This window comes from Gobio gobio (genome assembly GCF_949357685.1).
Source record: "Gobio gobio genome assembly, chromosome: 7".
Taxonomy (NCBI): Eukaryota; Metazoa; Chordata; class Actinopteri; order Cypriniformes; family Gobionidae; genus Gobio; species Gobio gobio.
Genome location: NC_137103.1, coordinates 6,533,549 through 6,550,036, shown reverse-complemented (window position 1 = coordinate 6,550,036; position 16,488 = coordinate 6,533,549). Strand labels below are relative to the sequence as shown.

At 40.4% G+C, this 16,488-nt stretch overlaps 1 protein-coding gene across 1 annotated transcript; it reads left to right on the top strand.

Moving 5' to 3' along the window:
* The first annotated feature begins 593 nt into the window (after window positions 1-593).
* Window positions 594-14,924, top strand: LOC307129827 (immunoglobulin superfamily member 2-like). Its single transcript, XM_079822592.1, has 9 exons — window positions 594-921; window positions 3,170-3,538; window positions 3,810-4,226; window positions 5,561-5,965; window positions 6,170-6,553; window positions 6,666-7,040; window positions 11,144-11,527; window positions 11,940-12,329; window positions 12,755-14,924. The coding sequence occupies exons 1-9, from the start codon at window positions 816-818 to the stop codon at window positions 12,937-12,939; spliced, it is 3,015 nt and encodes a 1,004-aa protein (XP_079678718.1). The 5' UTR covers window positions 594-815; the 3' UTR covers window positions 12,940-14,924.
* The last annotated feature ends 1,564 nt before the right edge of the window (window positions 14,925-16,488 follow it).

Here is a 16,488-nt window from a genome sequence, read left to right as displayed (position 1 = left end):
TATTACACTTCTTTTCATTACATGTTGATCCAAGAACACATGAATATGCATAGACACATTGTATTGAACGGGGAAACCCCATGTATGACCATTTTACCCACATATTGCATAAAGTAAAATGGCATATCAGTTCTTTTCAGTGAACGGGAAAAAAATCCCATTGTTTTTGCCTGTACATGTATTTATATATTTTTACAACTGTGTCCACTTATGAGGATAACATTAATATAATATTATTTTTCCAAAAAAAATCCCATTTGTTTCTTAGGCTCTAAACAATGTAATAACATGAAAAAATACTAGCCTACATTTTTCCATCAATAAGTAATCAATAACTGGAATAGAATTTCACAAATATTTTGCTACAACTTTATTTTATCTATGAATCTATTAGTCTACCTTTACATTGCTATGATGAGTTATAAACGTGTCATATTTCTGTCTGTGCTGAGTGAATCCAGCATGTCACTTCCGACACTTTGCACAATTGGGCGTCGGTCCTCAGAGGCATGAGAAACGAGTTTTATTCACTGGATTAGGCTGCCAAGACCGCACCTTTCCCAGCCACTGAAACTCCTCTGATTGGCCACTGTGCGCAACAGAGCAGCTACTCTGTGTGTGATTAGTTACACAGCTCACCGTTGCAGAAACGCGGTGTACTTTTGACTTTCTGCGGAGCGCAAACGCAACATAATCGGGAGCGTTTGCCGAATTTGTATCGTCAATATAGTACAGTATGAAGTAACCGAGGGTGTGTTTGAGTTCTGCAGCAGCACACCTGTAGAGCCGGACCTCACCTGTGTTCACCTGAGGAGATGAGAGAGAAAGAGAAAGGATCGCTCAGATTAAGGATGGAGGGCTTTTGGTGCCGACTGTGGCACCTGCCGCTGTTTCTGTGTCTCACAGGACTCCTGCAGGGAGGTAAGACTCAACACAAGCTCATTCTGTATTCAAATGTACAAATATAAAGCCTGAATCGATGCTTTTGGTGTGTGTATGTCAGCTGTGCGCATGAGCGCTCGCTTTACCTGCGAATATCCGCGTCCCGCGGCGACGCCAGTCACTCGGCAAATTAATCTCTCTTTTCATTGATTTGGCCAAACGGGTTTTATCCAGATAACACAATCAATGACATCATGTCTTTGCCAAAGGACAAGAAACAGCAGGAAATGACGGAAAGTCATAGTCAGAGCAGGATATGAACAAACAGAGCCGAATGTGAGATCAGCGCTGAGGGAGGTCCGTGTCGCCCCCTCGGATCTCTCTCTCACTGAAACATCAGAACTGGTTTCAGTCAAGCTGGCAGAGTGACCCCCACAGTTTCTGCTGTTGTGTTGACATGCGCTAGGTCACTATCGTTGACCATTTCTTTCCCGTTTTGTTTATGTTTAAAACTTGTAGATTCTAGAGTGTGCTTTTCACAACTTATAGTGTACCGGTATACAGAAACTGCAGACAAATGTGTTTGTAACATTGATGGAGCAAAAGAATAAATCATAAAAGTGGTTTATTTTGTTTATAAATCTTATAAATAGCTATATGAGGTGGCGAGGGGGGCAAAAGACAAATACTTCAGCTAAAATAATGTTTTTAATCATGTCTAAGTTAATACTTGTTCAAAACAACCACTTTAGCAAAGTTTGAACTATTTTCTGTTGATTTTGATGGTAATTTTGCGCCGGTGGGTCATGTTGTAACACTGCGTAATGAGCCCCTATTAGATCTATGATATTCTATTCTATTCTTTTAAGATTTCTACCATGAGAAAAAGGTGAATAAAGACTGAGTGTCAACGTTCAAAAATGATTAACTATTATTATGTTTATCTATAATGTAGGCTATAGATGTGTTTTGCGGTGTGTTTGTTGTCAAAAATGTGTTTATTTTTAATTTTAATGATTAAAAAAAGTCATTATTATATTTGAAAAAGCTAATAATTGTATTATAATTGACATAATATTTTAGTTTGTCTTGCATATTTTTGATTGTATCAGATGACATTTTAATCTGTCATATGCTCATGTTATAATGTACTCCACCTATGGGGCATGTTGTCACATTTCACTTCCATTCTTTTGGGGTAAATCAAGAAAAAAAGTATATACTGTATTAATGAAACAAAACCACATAATTGTCCTATACAATTAATTTACAATTAAAAAGTAAATACTCTGAACACCAAGTGGATTTACACACACTGAGAAGGTCAAAAAGCGGTGTGTCCTGCTCTCCCCTATTTACCATCTGAATCTGACCATGTCATGTCAACAAATAGAAAAGTCAGCCAGCTGTTCATGGTAATTATTGTGCCTTTCCGCCCAGAGGTCGCGTTAACGGAAAAATGTTCCATCACTGACAGAATCTCTTCAGCAGTGAGGAAGAAATCTGAAGGCATTAATAAAACAAATTATTTTTAAAACTTAAACATTTTTACATTTTAATCTGGACTTCATGCCCTAGATAATAAGTGCAAATGTTCTGATTTGTTATTGTTCAGTGACACTTTACCATGATACTATCGACTCAAAAATTATGTAGGTATTAGTGGAATTGTATTGGCATGGTTTAAATCATCATTAAACTTATCTGACCGTTATCAGTTTGTAGCAGTAAATGAAGAGATGTCACACCGATCACAAGTTCAGTATGGAGTACCGCAGGGCTCAGTGCTAGGACCGCTGCTCTTCACCCTGTACATGCTACCACTGGGAGATATCATTAGGAAGCATGGCGTTAGTTTTCATTGTTATGCTGATGATGCTCAACTCTATATTTCTTCACACCCTGACGAAATTTACCAATTCACAAGATTAACGGAATGCATAGCTGATATAAAAAAAATGGGATGACTAGTAATTTCCTACTGCTTAATTCTAAAAAAAAAAAGAGTTTTTAATTATTGGACCAAAAATCTCTGCACATAATAACCTAGAATGCTATCTAACACTTGATGGATGTTAATAGATTATTGTAATGCTGTACTGGGTGGTTGCCCTGCATGCTTAATAAACAAACTCCAGCCGTTCCACAATGATGGTGGGCCTGCGCCTAGACACGACCATCTTGTCACAGTTAATGTCACTCCACATTTCAGTTTTTTTTTTAAACATTTATACTACTTAACAAGTCTTCTTAACAGTTTGCCTGTCTGTTGCATCTCTTCACACAGATCTGTGCTGCGGTCAGCGTCTGGTCCAGATCCAGGAAGGTCCTCTGTATAGAGTGAAAGGATATCCCATCTCCATATTCTGTAATGTTACTGGGTTTAAAGGCCCATCTGAGCAGGATTTTGAATTTGTTCTCAGGACACCAAACAGGGTAATAAATATGATTAGTACTAAAAGGCAAAACTTTGCCTATGCGATATTCTCCAGTAGAATAAGTGAAAAAGATGTTGAGATTGAGAGGTTGTCAGGATCTTCAGTTCTCTTGAGGATCAACACTTTGCTGGAAGGAGATGCGGGTGATGTGTTCTGCCAAACCCCAAACACAGATGGCGAATATTTAGGAAGTTATGAAGCGGGAGTAACACTTAACGGTAAGATTTTCTTTATCTTGAGTGTTTTGGTGATTAATCAGATGATTTTTCCTGAGATTATTGACATTTCATTGGCAGAACTATATCTAGAGAAATCCATCCATTGACTTTTCCATTCATCCCAACAGAAGATGATCAGCTATAAGCTGAAGTTGTACATATATTTATTTAAATCACTATTATCAGCCATCAGTTACTCTCTAGAGATATTGCTATTGAAAAACACATATTGGTCGACCACTCGTTACTAATATTACTAATAAATCCGCAGTGATCGAGGACACCCTGGTGGCATCATACTTTGGCTCTTCCTCTCAGAGCTTGTCTGAAGGTGATCCTCTTCAGCTTGAGTGCCAGGTCTCCAGCCAGACTTATCAGCACACCCATCTGTCGGTCACCTGGTTCATCCACAGTGAAGAGCATGAGAACCCCCGACCGATCATCACTCTGGACAAAGATCTGACTGTGAAGACAGGAGCTGGATTTGAGGATCGCTACCACGCAGGTCTTATCAGCATGGATAAGGTGGAGGACACAACCTACAGACTGAAGATGTCTCAAGTGCAGCTGTCAGACCAGGGGAAAATCTACTGCAAAGCCATGGAGTGGATCCAAGACCCAGACCGGTCCTGGACACAGATTGCCCACAAAACCAGCACAGCATGTAATGTGGAGGTCAAAAAAATTGGTAAGATTTATATTTTGTTATTTAAACCAGAGGTTCTCAACTAGTTTTGCTTCAGGACCCAGACTTCACACCTAGTGACCCAACAGAGTTTAGAGTACAAAATTAACAAAGAAATGCCCTTAAAATGTTGCTACTTTTTCACATTTATCTAAAAGTCTCTTACATTTCAAAAGTTTCATGCTCTCTGCTGTCAATAATTTAAGAGTACAAACAAAAAACACTTTCTGTTTTTAGGTGAACCTGTATTTAATGTATTCTGGGTCAATTTATGTTACATGGAGCAGTTTGTACATGGTTTTTGGGGATGAGGGCATGTCACACAGCCTTCCCGTATTAGCTTATACCAAATGACAGATGATTTTCCCTGTTGTCTGTAGATCCCCCAGAATAGACCTGTAATCTACTGTACCATTAGTTACATTTGATGACCAGTTGCCCTTCAGAGAAGACATTGCTAAGACAGCTCGCTCATGCAGGTTTGCGCTCTACAACAGGAAGATCAGACCGTTCCTAACAGAACACGCAACACAGCTTCTTGTCCAGGCCCTGGTTATTTCTAGACTTGACTACTGCAATGCGCTTCTGGCTGGACTCCCCTCTTGTGCGATCCAAACACTTCGAATGATCCAGAATGCAGCGGCACGTCTGGTCTTCAACAAGCCCAAAAGGACCCACGTCACACCACTCTTCATCTCTGCACTGGCTACCACTCGCTGCTCGCATCAAGTTTAAGGCACTGACGCTTGCCTACAGAGCCACCACGCGCTCAGCTCCTGCATACTTTGACTCGATTCTACGACTCCACACCCCCACCAGAAGCCTTCGTTCAGCCAAGGAGCGAAGGCTTGAGGTACCATCACAGAGAGGCAAAAAATCCCTTTCCAGAACATTTTCATTCAATGTTCCCAGCTGGTGGAATGATCTGCCCACCGCCATCCGAAATGCTGATTCGTTGACAACATTCAAAAGTCAACTAAAAACTCATCACTTCCATGAGCACTTAACCTCTTAAAAAAAAAAATCTTTCCTTTCCTCTTTCTACTCCTCTTTCCCTCCCTACTCTAGCCTGTGCTACACTGATAAATGTACACGGACTAAGTATTTCAGGCACTTGTTGCGCTCACTCGACTCTTCACGACCAATCGCTTATTGTACCCCCAAGTTGTAAGTCGCTTTGGATAAAAGCGTCTGCTAAATGCATAAATGTAAATGTAAATGTACCAGCTGAGAACCACTGATATATATGATATAGGTCAGATCCGGTGTAATGACTGTGTGAGTACAAAATTGTGTAAGTGAACCTTGTGCATCTCATGCTATTTCCTGTGTTTCAGAAGTGGCCCCTGATGCAGGTTCTTTCAGTGTCTATATGAAGCCCTCAAAGGCGTCACTACAGGTGGGAGATGCACTGGACATCCACTGCAGTGTGAAGGCACAGAATCTTCCTGGTCATTTATTTTCGGTGACTTGGCTGAAGAACCAGAAGAACGTGGCTCAGATCGGATCTTCTGGGATGCTCACCGTGTTTGACAGTTACAAAGAGAGAGAGAATGAAGCGGAGATGAGAGCAGTGAAAATCAGTCTCACGGACTACCTGCTGACCATCCGTTCTTCTAGGACTGAAGACCAGGGCCAATACCAGTGTGAAGTATGGCAGGAAAACATGAATGATGATGGCACCTTCAAAAAAATACAGAAACAACTGTCTAGTCCAGAGACTGTGAGCATCACGGCCAAAGGTAACTAATGCTACAGTGCTTCTCCTCTATAGTCAAGTGGACTTTATTGTGTTGCTTAGGCCATTGCCAAGATCAAATTTTCTACATATTCTTTTTGTAAAGAAAAAAATACAATTTATAATTAACAATTATACAATTTATAATTAAATATGTTATAGCATCACAAGACACTGACATTGCCTGTTTATTTGCCTGTCTGGTCAGAGAGTGACCTGAGGGTGGTCATGGAGATGAAGGAAGCGGTGACTGAGGGAGATGCACTACAGGTCACCTGCTCGGTGTCGGGATTCAAAGGGCCTTTATCAGTCTCATGGCAACACAAGAAAGACTCGGGCGATTCCTTCAGTGATGTCATTAGCCTGACCAATGAGGGAGTGATGAAAGATGTTGGGACAAAGTATCAGAGCAGACATGTTCAAACGCTCCATTCTCCAGCTGGAAACTTTACCCTGGAGATCGGTGCATCTGCAACATCTGACAGCGGCGAGTACAGGTGCATTGTGTCTGAATGGACCGTACAGAGCAATGGCGAGATGAAGAAAGCCAACACCCAGACTCAGCAAAAAGCCATTTCAGTTCGTTCTGTTGGTAAGGAACAGAGAAAAAATCTAGATATGCAGACATCTTTGTCATTACTTTGCTCATATTTCTAGTGCATGATACCAGAGAATGAATAATCACTGAAGACGTTTCTTTTCAGAATCTCTAATGACGGTGACCTTGAAAAGTCGTACAGCAACTGTGCCTATAAATTCGTCAGTAGAATTACTATGTACAGTCAAAGGGCCTAAAGTGTCTTTGGCTGTACGCTGGATGTTTCGGCCCCACAATTCAACTGTACAGAGGAATATTTTATCCATACGCCACACTGGAGAAATCATCTGGGGAGCAGATCAGAGAAACTATCAGCTAGCCATTCAGACACAGCCGTCAGCCACAAATCTTTTGCTCATAGTGCCACAAGCCAGCAAGCAACAAGAAGGGCAGTACCAGTGCCAAGTTGATGCCTATCAAAAGAATGTACAGAAAGCCAGGAAGAACTCCAACCCGTTGGCTGTGACTGTGAAAAAACCTGGTAAATACAGCTATTTATTAAAAAAAAAATAATAATAATATATATATATATATATATATATATATATATATATATATATATATATATATATATATATATATATATATATATATATATATATATATATTATATATATATATATATATATATATATATAAAAGTGTACATTCGGCAATTTTCATGCCACTTTGTATTGTTACAATGTCATGTAATGTGTGCTTTTGTGAAAACTACAGAATGTACTTTTCACGGACAGTCACATTGACGGAGGGTTATTAACAAGTTAATGCAAGAGTTGGTTTGTCACTGAAAATTGTATAGGACTGTGTCTACTTCCTGCTCCTGGAGGGCCATTGTCATGCAGAGTTTAGCTCCAACCTCAATCAAACACCCCTGAACCAGTTAGTCGGGGTCTTACTAGGCATTCGAGAAACTTCCATGCGGTTGTGTTAAGGCAAATTAGAGGTCAACTCTGCAGGACAGTGTCCCTCCAGGAGGTCTGGACACCCCTGGTGTTCTCTTTAAACAGCATAACGGTATAATGGAATATTATGGCTACAGCTTTCTATTCTATATGCAACAACATTTTGCTTCGGGCGGAACTGACAGAACATCAGTTTCTTTCAGTTTTTCCCCTCTGTTTGGCCTAAAACACTGTGAAATCCAGTTTGAAATGGTGACTACACCGAGGTTTTTCAGATTTTCCTTTGTCCCTCTGTATTTATGATTCTACAACGCGCTGGATCCTTCGCTGAAAACCGCTAAAAACTCTCTCCCGCTAAACGTTTACTCTTTTAATACTTGCACCTGGGAACAATACAATTTCGACACCATTTTGACTAAAAGTTTGCTAAGCAGTATTTCCTACTAAAGCAAGGAGTTATTTGACTCAGGTCAAGTCTATCCAATAGGAGCGGACTGGGAGTGACCTTGGACTGCAATATGCTCAGTGCACTATGGGTGTCGATGTTTTCCTACCTATTTGGCAAAAGGGAAGAAAACAGATCTTTTTCTCTTGACAACAGGTTTTCTCTAGACAGGTAGCACAGATTTAATTTTCTTTCGCCTTTCTAGTTGGAGTTTTATTGAAAGCCCACTTTGCCAGTTGTGAATTACCCATTTAAGTATATTCTATGTCAAACGTTTGGACATACTCTTGTCTTTATATTCTTGAACCTCAACCCTTCCCCTGACCCTAGCCATATTCCAACCTGGTCCTATTTTTAATGTGCCCTTGTTATTGTGTAATTACACAAATAAGTACTGAGTAATATTAATGAACAACATGTAGCCAACATGTAACATAGTATTTACTATGATTTGGGTAAAATAAAGTGTTGGCTCCAACCACAATAGCAGCAAATGCAAATCTAGCAAAAACTTTGCAGAACAAGAAGTACGTGTTAGGTGTGGGTGTTGAGAATACACACACAACAAAGGATTAAGAGCAAAAACACAGTATTTATTACAATACACAAACTAAATCTCAGGAGAATAGCGAACACAATGTTATCTTACCATGACCAAACAAAGAAATGAGGAAACTAGGGGCTTATATACACAGGGTAATAAAGAGTGATAAAGGTAAAAACGGAACAGGTGTTAACTAATTAAGAACTTATGAGACCAACTGGGGAACTATGGCAAGCGGGGACACAGAAACTAAACGAAACCGAGCATACATGTGACAGTATGTACACGATAAGCACATGTATCACATGTTAAATTTTGCATTGAAAGTGCATATAGTTACAGACACCTAATATGAAGTGGGACAGAGAGTTTTGATTTGTTTTTGACTACTCTCAGAGAGCTTGGCATGGTAATGGATATGGCAAAGTTTTTTGGTCTTGGCTGAATAGATTTGCTACGCTGCTGCTGCTTCAGAACAACTACAGGACTTGCTACTGTCAATACATTCACAGACATGCTGCTGCTGCACATTAAACATACATGAAATAACCCCTGAAGCAGATCTGTAGAGGTGGAGCTGGGGATGGTGGAGGGCTGCAGACTGCTAACAGCAACACTATCGGTATTTGTTTGAGTGTTAAGCCGCAGCTCATTGGCTCCTGAGGCCAAAGCAACCAACCAGCTGCGCTTTGTAGATAACGATGCGATCGCATATTAAGGACCTATCAGCCTGCGCCATCAAGAGTTTCATGCTTCTTTTTTCTATTTGTTATTATTATTATTAAATAGAAGTACAGTAAAACAGTAGAAAATGAGTAGGTCATTTTTTACTATTATTAACAATATAGACACCTGGGGCCTCATTTATAAAACTTTGCGTATGATTTGCGTCAGAAGTGGCGTACGGTTGAAACAGGATGTGCGTACGCACAGAAATATTCGGATTTATAAAACCGTGCGCACGCACATCCTACGCAGTTTTCCCTTAATAAATCACAATCAATTCTAAATGTAGCGCAGCTTTTGCGGCTTCATGTCACGCCCATAGTTGCCCATAAATAGTCCGTGAAACGCCCACAAGTTAATATTCATAATTTGCGAAATCATGGCAAACACAGAGAGGAAATAAAAAAAACGTAACTTCACTCAATGTGAAGTAGAAGTTATCGTTGGCGAGGTGGAAAAGAGGAGAACAATTTTGTTTGGAGGGCACAGTGTGGGCATTACTAATGCCAAAAAGGCTCTTGAGTGGCAAAAGGTTGCAGACGGCGTAAATGCTGTAGCCTCACAACCTCGGACCATGGCCGAAATAAAAAAGAAATGGTCGGACATCAAAGTCGAGGCAAAAAAGCGTCTAGCGCTCCATCGCCAGAGTGTGTCTGCCACGGGTGGGGGAAAGGGGACACTGGAGCTGACCCCTCTTGATGAGGGACTGGCGGCAATTATTGGGGAATCCCTATTAATCCCTATCCCTATTATCTACGTGGAAATGGGAAATAGTTCAGTGCAAATGTAATTTCTTGCAGTTTTCTGAATGGTTGAGACATACGTCATACGTTATTTTATCAAAAATAAAACAAACTAAAGGCATATGCATATGATTCCGTAGCTGATGAATACATTTTTACTATGAAAACAACTTTCCCCAGCGGACAATCTATCTATCTATCTATCTATCTATCTATCTATCTATCTATCTATCTATCTATCTATCTATCTATCTATCTATCTATCTATCTATCTATCTATCTATCTATCTATCTATCTATCTATCTATCTATCTATCTATCTTCCTAATTATCTATCTGTCTATCTAATTGCATCTATATCTGCTCTGCCAGACGGACACATTGACAAGAATATCAGTTTTGTAGGCTACATTATTTCGTTCTGTTTACCATATTATTTATGAGGATGAATTGCATAACATGGCAATATTATTGCAGAACATATTTCACTTTTCTTTTTTCAAATTTGTGTTAATTTGCATTCCTTTTGTAATTTTCGTTTGTTTTACACTGCTGATCGATCAAACGGGTGCTCGTGTAGGCTGTTAATTGTAAGACTTGCTTTGTGAAGTCTTCATGTTATTTATGAGAGGCAGTATTGCCATTTCTTTTACACAACGGTCTACAGTTTCACACACTTTCACGTGTTTCTTCCATCTGCCGATGGTGTCGCCATTTCTCATTTCACCCGTTTTTGTGCGTACGCCTGGGTCAGAGCTTGCGTGATGGACCGCACATTTTCCCGTCAAGTTTGCTTTTTATAAATACCAATTATTGCGTAGAGAGCGGCGTACGCCTTCTTTTGTGCGTACGCGACGTTTATAAATGAGGCCCCAGGTCTATCAAAGCACGGCTCAGGCAGCACAAAAACAAATGTGAAACACACAATGCCAACATACATATTTAAGAGACTACTACTAAACAGAATTAAGCAAACTAAATGAAATTCATTTAAAAATAGACGCATTTGTACGCATTTGTAAATGTCCTTTCCTGGAGCTCTTGTATTACTTTGAACACTTTCCTTTATTTCTTTAGAGCATATTCCGATTTTCTCTTTGCACATGCTGTGAAAAAATATTACCCACTGTTTTTAGAAAGCATTCAGATAACTGTAGATTCAGCAGTTTGTTGATTTTATCTTGTTTTTTTCTCTTCTCCTCACTTTGTAATGACCAACAGTCAGCAAGATGAGCCTGTCCAAACTCAAGTCTCGTCTGGAAACCAATGTCAACACTGATGCTAAGATTGAATGCTCAGTCCTGGCCACAACCACAGACACCTCTCGTTTCATGATAACATGGATGATTGGGTCCCAGATGCTCTTAACTATGGACCTAGATGCTGTTCTCAAGTTTGGCCCCGCAGCTGAACTAGAGATGGACCCGAGAATCCGCATGGAAGTAATACAGAAACAGACCTTCCAGCTGACTGTCCATCAGGTCCGAACAACTGACAGTGGACAGTATCGTTGTGAGGTGGAAGAGTGGCTTCAGGATCCTCTCGGTGACTGGTATTCCCTAAAGAAAATGTCTGTTTCCACTGAGCTTGTTGTCAAAGAGAGAGGTGAGAAAAACACACATTTACTTCACTGCAATGGCCTTTTCACTAAACTGCAATATTTTTAACACAAATAAGTTTTTAATGATTATGTTTCAGGGTCCAAAAAAACTCTTTACTTGGGTCAAATAAAAGTCTAGTTTAAAATGCATGCGTCAAGTTCTTAGGAATGTTTTTTTTTTTTATCTATGTTGGTTTCAAAAGTGTAACAACTACTTTACTGCTTTAAAAAAAGAAATTACAATACAAGATATCTTTTTAATGAGACCTTTTTAAATCTTATGATATAATGAGATTCGGGCAACCCGAAATATAGTGAGTAAACGTAACTATTTTTCAATATATTTGAATAAATTAAGACATTCAGACCAAAAATATTCTTGCTGTCTGATCTTTGTTTTTATGTTTATTTAAACAGAAATTAACCTGCATGTTAAGAATGAGAACAAAATGCTCAACATCACCAATCATGAGGCTGGGTTCACTGTTGACTGTGTCATTGACTCACAGTCCAGTGATGAATCTGCCTTTGAGGTTACCTGGTTCAAGATTCAGGAGGAAGGACCACCAGTCGTTATATTCACTGCCAAACGTGACGGTACCTTACACAGCACAATAAATCTCGATAAATCTCTGGTGTTTGGACGACCACTTGCCACACACTACGAACTGACTGTGCCACAGATCAACCCCACTGATGTGGGGCGATACTACTGTCAGGTAGAGGAGTGGCTTCCAACGGCTAACAACTGGAAGATATTTGCCTTAGATAAATCTGGAGAGCTCTCTGTCCATGTGCACACTGAAGGTAACTATCTAGAAAGTAGCATGTCTTTATACTAAGCAATTTGATCCAGTTTACTCATTTGCACTTGATTGAGTCACTAAATGACCCTGCTCACATCCCTTCAAGTGAGACATGTTTCTGGAACAGCATCCCTATCAACCATTATGACTTTAGGGTTAGGGGTAATGTCTGCACAATGCTAACCAACCAAACATTGACCCCGTGGCAAACCCAAATAAAAAAAGTGGAGAGATTGGGTTGTCTAAAGGGATGTTTCCAGAGTCTGTTTCAGTGACATATGTCATTTAGAAGGGACATTTTATGTTACTCAGAAGAAGAAGAAAAAAACATACAGCATTCAACCATAAATCTAATGTATATACAAAACAGCAAATCTTTATCTTTTCCAAAAAACAACAATCTAACATTTGATTTGTTTCTTTCAGGTGATCCTGTAAAACCGATAGACTGGTTAGGAATAACACTGGCAATCACTATTCCTCTGATTAGTTTGCTTGTATTAATCATAATATTGTTGTTGAAAAGGAAGCACAAGAGGGAAAAGAAAGCCTGTCTGTGGGCTGAAATCCACCCCCTTAACCCTGTGCCGAAGGTGACTTCTGCCCGGTGACCTGTCCACCAGTTACAGTATTAATCATACGGACCTGTGACTTACACAAACTTTTGTTACTGTCACAATTTGTGTGTTTTCAGTTTCTTTTTCATGGACTTTTAATTTGTAGATCATTGTTTCCTGTTTCTTTTGTTCCAGTTATGTCATGGTTAATGATTTGGTCATTGATTACTCACACCTGTTCCTCATTAGTTCTCAGTGTATTTAATGCCTTCAGCTCTGTCGCTCTTCGTCTGGTGTTGTCAGTGCTTGTGCACTCTGTTGCGTGTCCTTCCTGTTTTGGTTTACACGTTTTTAGATTATGCTGCATTTTAGATCCATTGACATCTTCATCCTCCACTCAGCCGCTTTATTATAGAATGGATCTAGCAGCGGTACAGCTCCTCCTCCTTTCACAGGGGTATCGCTCTCTTGAGGAGCACACAGAGAGCTTTATAGGTCTGGTCCATCTCATTAGATCTGACTGACAGCCTTTGTGTGTTTTCCGGGCAGGACTAAATGCCCACCAAAAAAGGACATGTATCGAGTATGTGGACTGGGTAATTCGTCAATGTGGATCCCCCAATGCTATCGGTTAGTGGGAAGAGGATTTCATCGCGCCAGCAGTTCACCCCATCCACACTTCTGAGACCGTCCAGCCCTTCATCGAGCCCACCCCCACCGCAGACCCAGAGTCAGAGCTCATGCCCACCTAGTGCCAGAGCCAACAGAGACTTCAGTCTCATTTATCCTGGAACCAAAGCCTTCCGTCCAGTCTCACCCGGTGTGCAGGCTGGTTTATACAACCATGTCAGTGGGAGTACTAATGAAGGATGATGAGGCCCTTCCTGCTCCAAGTCTTCATCATCGCTGATGGTGCCACCCAGCCTCCCATTCCCTCCTCCTCCAAGTAAGCTGCCCAGTTCCTCTGTGTCCGCTCTGCTGGTTCCGTTAAGCTCCTCGACGTCTCCTACTCCATTGATTCTGCCTAACAAGACTGCAAAGCCTTAAGCCTCCCAGTCTGCAGCACGCCTTGGAGTGATGATCCCCTGGCTCTGGCTTGGGCCTCCAAGCCCATTACTCCACCTCGGCTCCTCCCTCCCTCGGCTCGGCTCCACCTGGGACTGTCGTCCTTCCGGCTTCACCAGACTCCAGGTCAATCATCGCTCTACCTCTGCCGTGGACTTCCGGGCCTTCAGGTGTATCTCATTCCTCCACCCCTTCAGCTCTGTCGAGCTCCTCCTTACCTGCAGCTCCGCCTCAGTCCTCAGGCACCCCGGCTCCCATAAATGTTGTTTCTTATGTTCAAATAGTGTTAAAAAGGCTTATATTTCAGGCTCGACAAGCCTGTGTGCAAGTGCAGAACTAAGTGCGCGTCTCAGGTGACTGACTGTTTCTATAGCAGATCATTTTATGAGGATGAAAACACGGCTGTGAGAGAGAGAGGCTTACAGTCTTTACAATGGCATGCACTCTATGAAGGTATAGATCATGTGTAATTTTCATTACTCAAAACTGTTTTATAGGGTTTTTCTCAACTGAAAATATTTTGTAAATATGTTTTTGTTGAACAATCCAACAGTCAAATGTTAAATATGGTGCTGCCCTGACTAAGGTCTATTACAATAGGCTATGTCTTTGAAAAGGCTTTTGTCTAAACACATTAAAATGCACAAAATCATGTCATACACATATTCGGCATGTAGCCTATGTGTTTAAAGCAATAAAATATTAGTTTTAGGTTTGTGAATTGTTTTTTTAATTATTTTTTTTTACTCTGCTTCAAAATGTACACAAAGACATTTTTAAGAATTTGATTTAGAAATATAACTTGTCTGATCTGCTACCACACCTTTGTAATGTCATTATTGCCTGTTCATATTCTAGAAATTCCCCCAAAATGCAAATATATTTGATACTGTGACTAACATAGGGCATAGACGTTCAGCATCACTATGGAAACCTCTGGTATTTGCACAACATTTAAATACATTTGCAAAGTCACTTTGGCTGTATTGTTCGTGCTGTTTTCCTGTTTATGAATGTTTGTTCATGTAATGTAACCGAAGGAGCAATAGATCTTTTCCATATTGCGACGCACATTTGAATGAAGCAAAAATTGTATGAAATGTGCGGACTTGGTCTATATATCAGCTGTTGATTGACAAGTCTGCAGTTGATTGTAAGAAACGAGGCGGGTTTAAACAGACTGACGCCCGTTTCACACATACTCCGTCTGCAGTGCGTATGCGGTGCGTATTTTTTTCCGTACCCATGTTAACGGATTACAGCTTTCACACTGCGCGCGGATGCTGTCCGTCAGTCCGTTCCAGGTGCGTTGCGTCTGCAGCAGTCCGGCGATCGTTTCCGTACCGAGTCTATTTTTTGCTGTGCTGCACTGCGGAATTAAAGTGACAGCACAATGTTCGCTTTAAAATAAACATGTACTGACACGAAAATCTAGTAATTTTACCACAGATGTATGTCATTTAAAATATACTCTGTTTCAAAGTCAACACATGGCTTTTTTTTCTCGGGTAAAGCAAGGAAACGACACCTTACCTGGCATTTAGGTTAAAAAAATTGAAATAATGAAGAGCACGTACGTTCCTGGAGGTGGAAAAACAAAAAGGTCTTTATGACCTGCTTTTAAAAGGGTTTAAAAACGAAAGAGAAGACGAGAGTCGGCTGTTTCTATTGTAAGTTTCTAATTTAAAATGTTTATAGGCTATAAGTTATATTTCAATGTTTTGCCACTTGTGTGAGCTAAAGTAGGCTATAGGCTATATAAAGTTATATAGGCTATATAAATATAAAGTAATGAATTGAATAAAACGTTGTTTAAATGTACTACGTTAAAACGTGACAGCTATGAAAGTGTAAACAAAGAGAATTGCAATTCTGACAAGCCATGTTCAGTAACAACTTTTGGATTTGAAATGAAAATAATAATGAATAAATGCTGTGTTTGTGGTACAACCGCGGATCAGTTGCGCGCTGCAAACGCAGCATATATGAAAGCACAACAGCGCGTGCTGCTCCTGCACCGCATACGCAACGCAACACGCACCGCACTGCAGACGGAGTATGTGTGAAACGGGCGTGAATGTTTGGAAAATGTCTGGTGTAGCTGCCTTCACGTGCTAGGGGACATGTTTATTACTCAGACGTCTGAAGTGATTACGAGCTCATTGCATTCAAGTTGCAAAATGTGAGGGCGTTCATGTGCCATTTTTACCTAGGAAACTCGTATTTACGATAACTCGGAGAGCACGTGAAGGCAGCATAAGTCTGTCTACAGGACGTTTTGTAATGGTTGTCTGTATCAGCTGCTGTATCCAGGGGGTGGAGCTTGAGTGAGAGCACAAACAGAGCCATTTAAAGGTGTGTCATACCTTTTCATGGTGTTCAGGAATTGTTATAACAGGTATGGCTAGTGATGGCCAAATGAAGCGTTTCGAAGCATTATTGCTTTCTGATACAATTGTGTCGAAAATGGTTCATTACTCGAAGCTTCATTCAGATAGAAATTGCAGAACCATCTCCTGGTGAAGTAAATGGAATGCA

Excerpts from the sequence above, each read along its gene's own strand:
- LOC307129827 (XM_079822592.1), top strand. The coding sequence starts at position 816 with ATGAGAGAGAAAGAGAAAGGATCGCTCAGATTAAGGATGGAGGGCTTT. Across the intron at positions 922-3,169 it reads CACAGGACTCCTGCAGGGAG|ATCTGTGCTGCGGTCAGCGT; the intron begins GTAAGACTCAAC and ends CTCTTCACACAG. Across the intron at positions 7,041-11,143 it reads TGTGACTGTGAAAAAACCTG|TCAGCAAGATGAGCCTGTCC; the intron begins GTAAATACAGCT and ends AATGACCAACAG.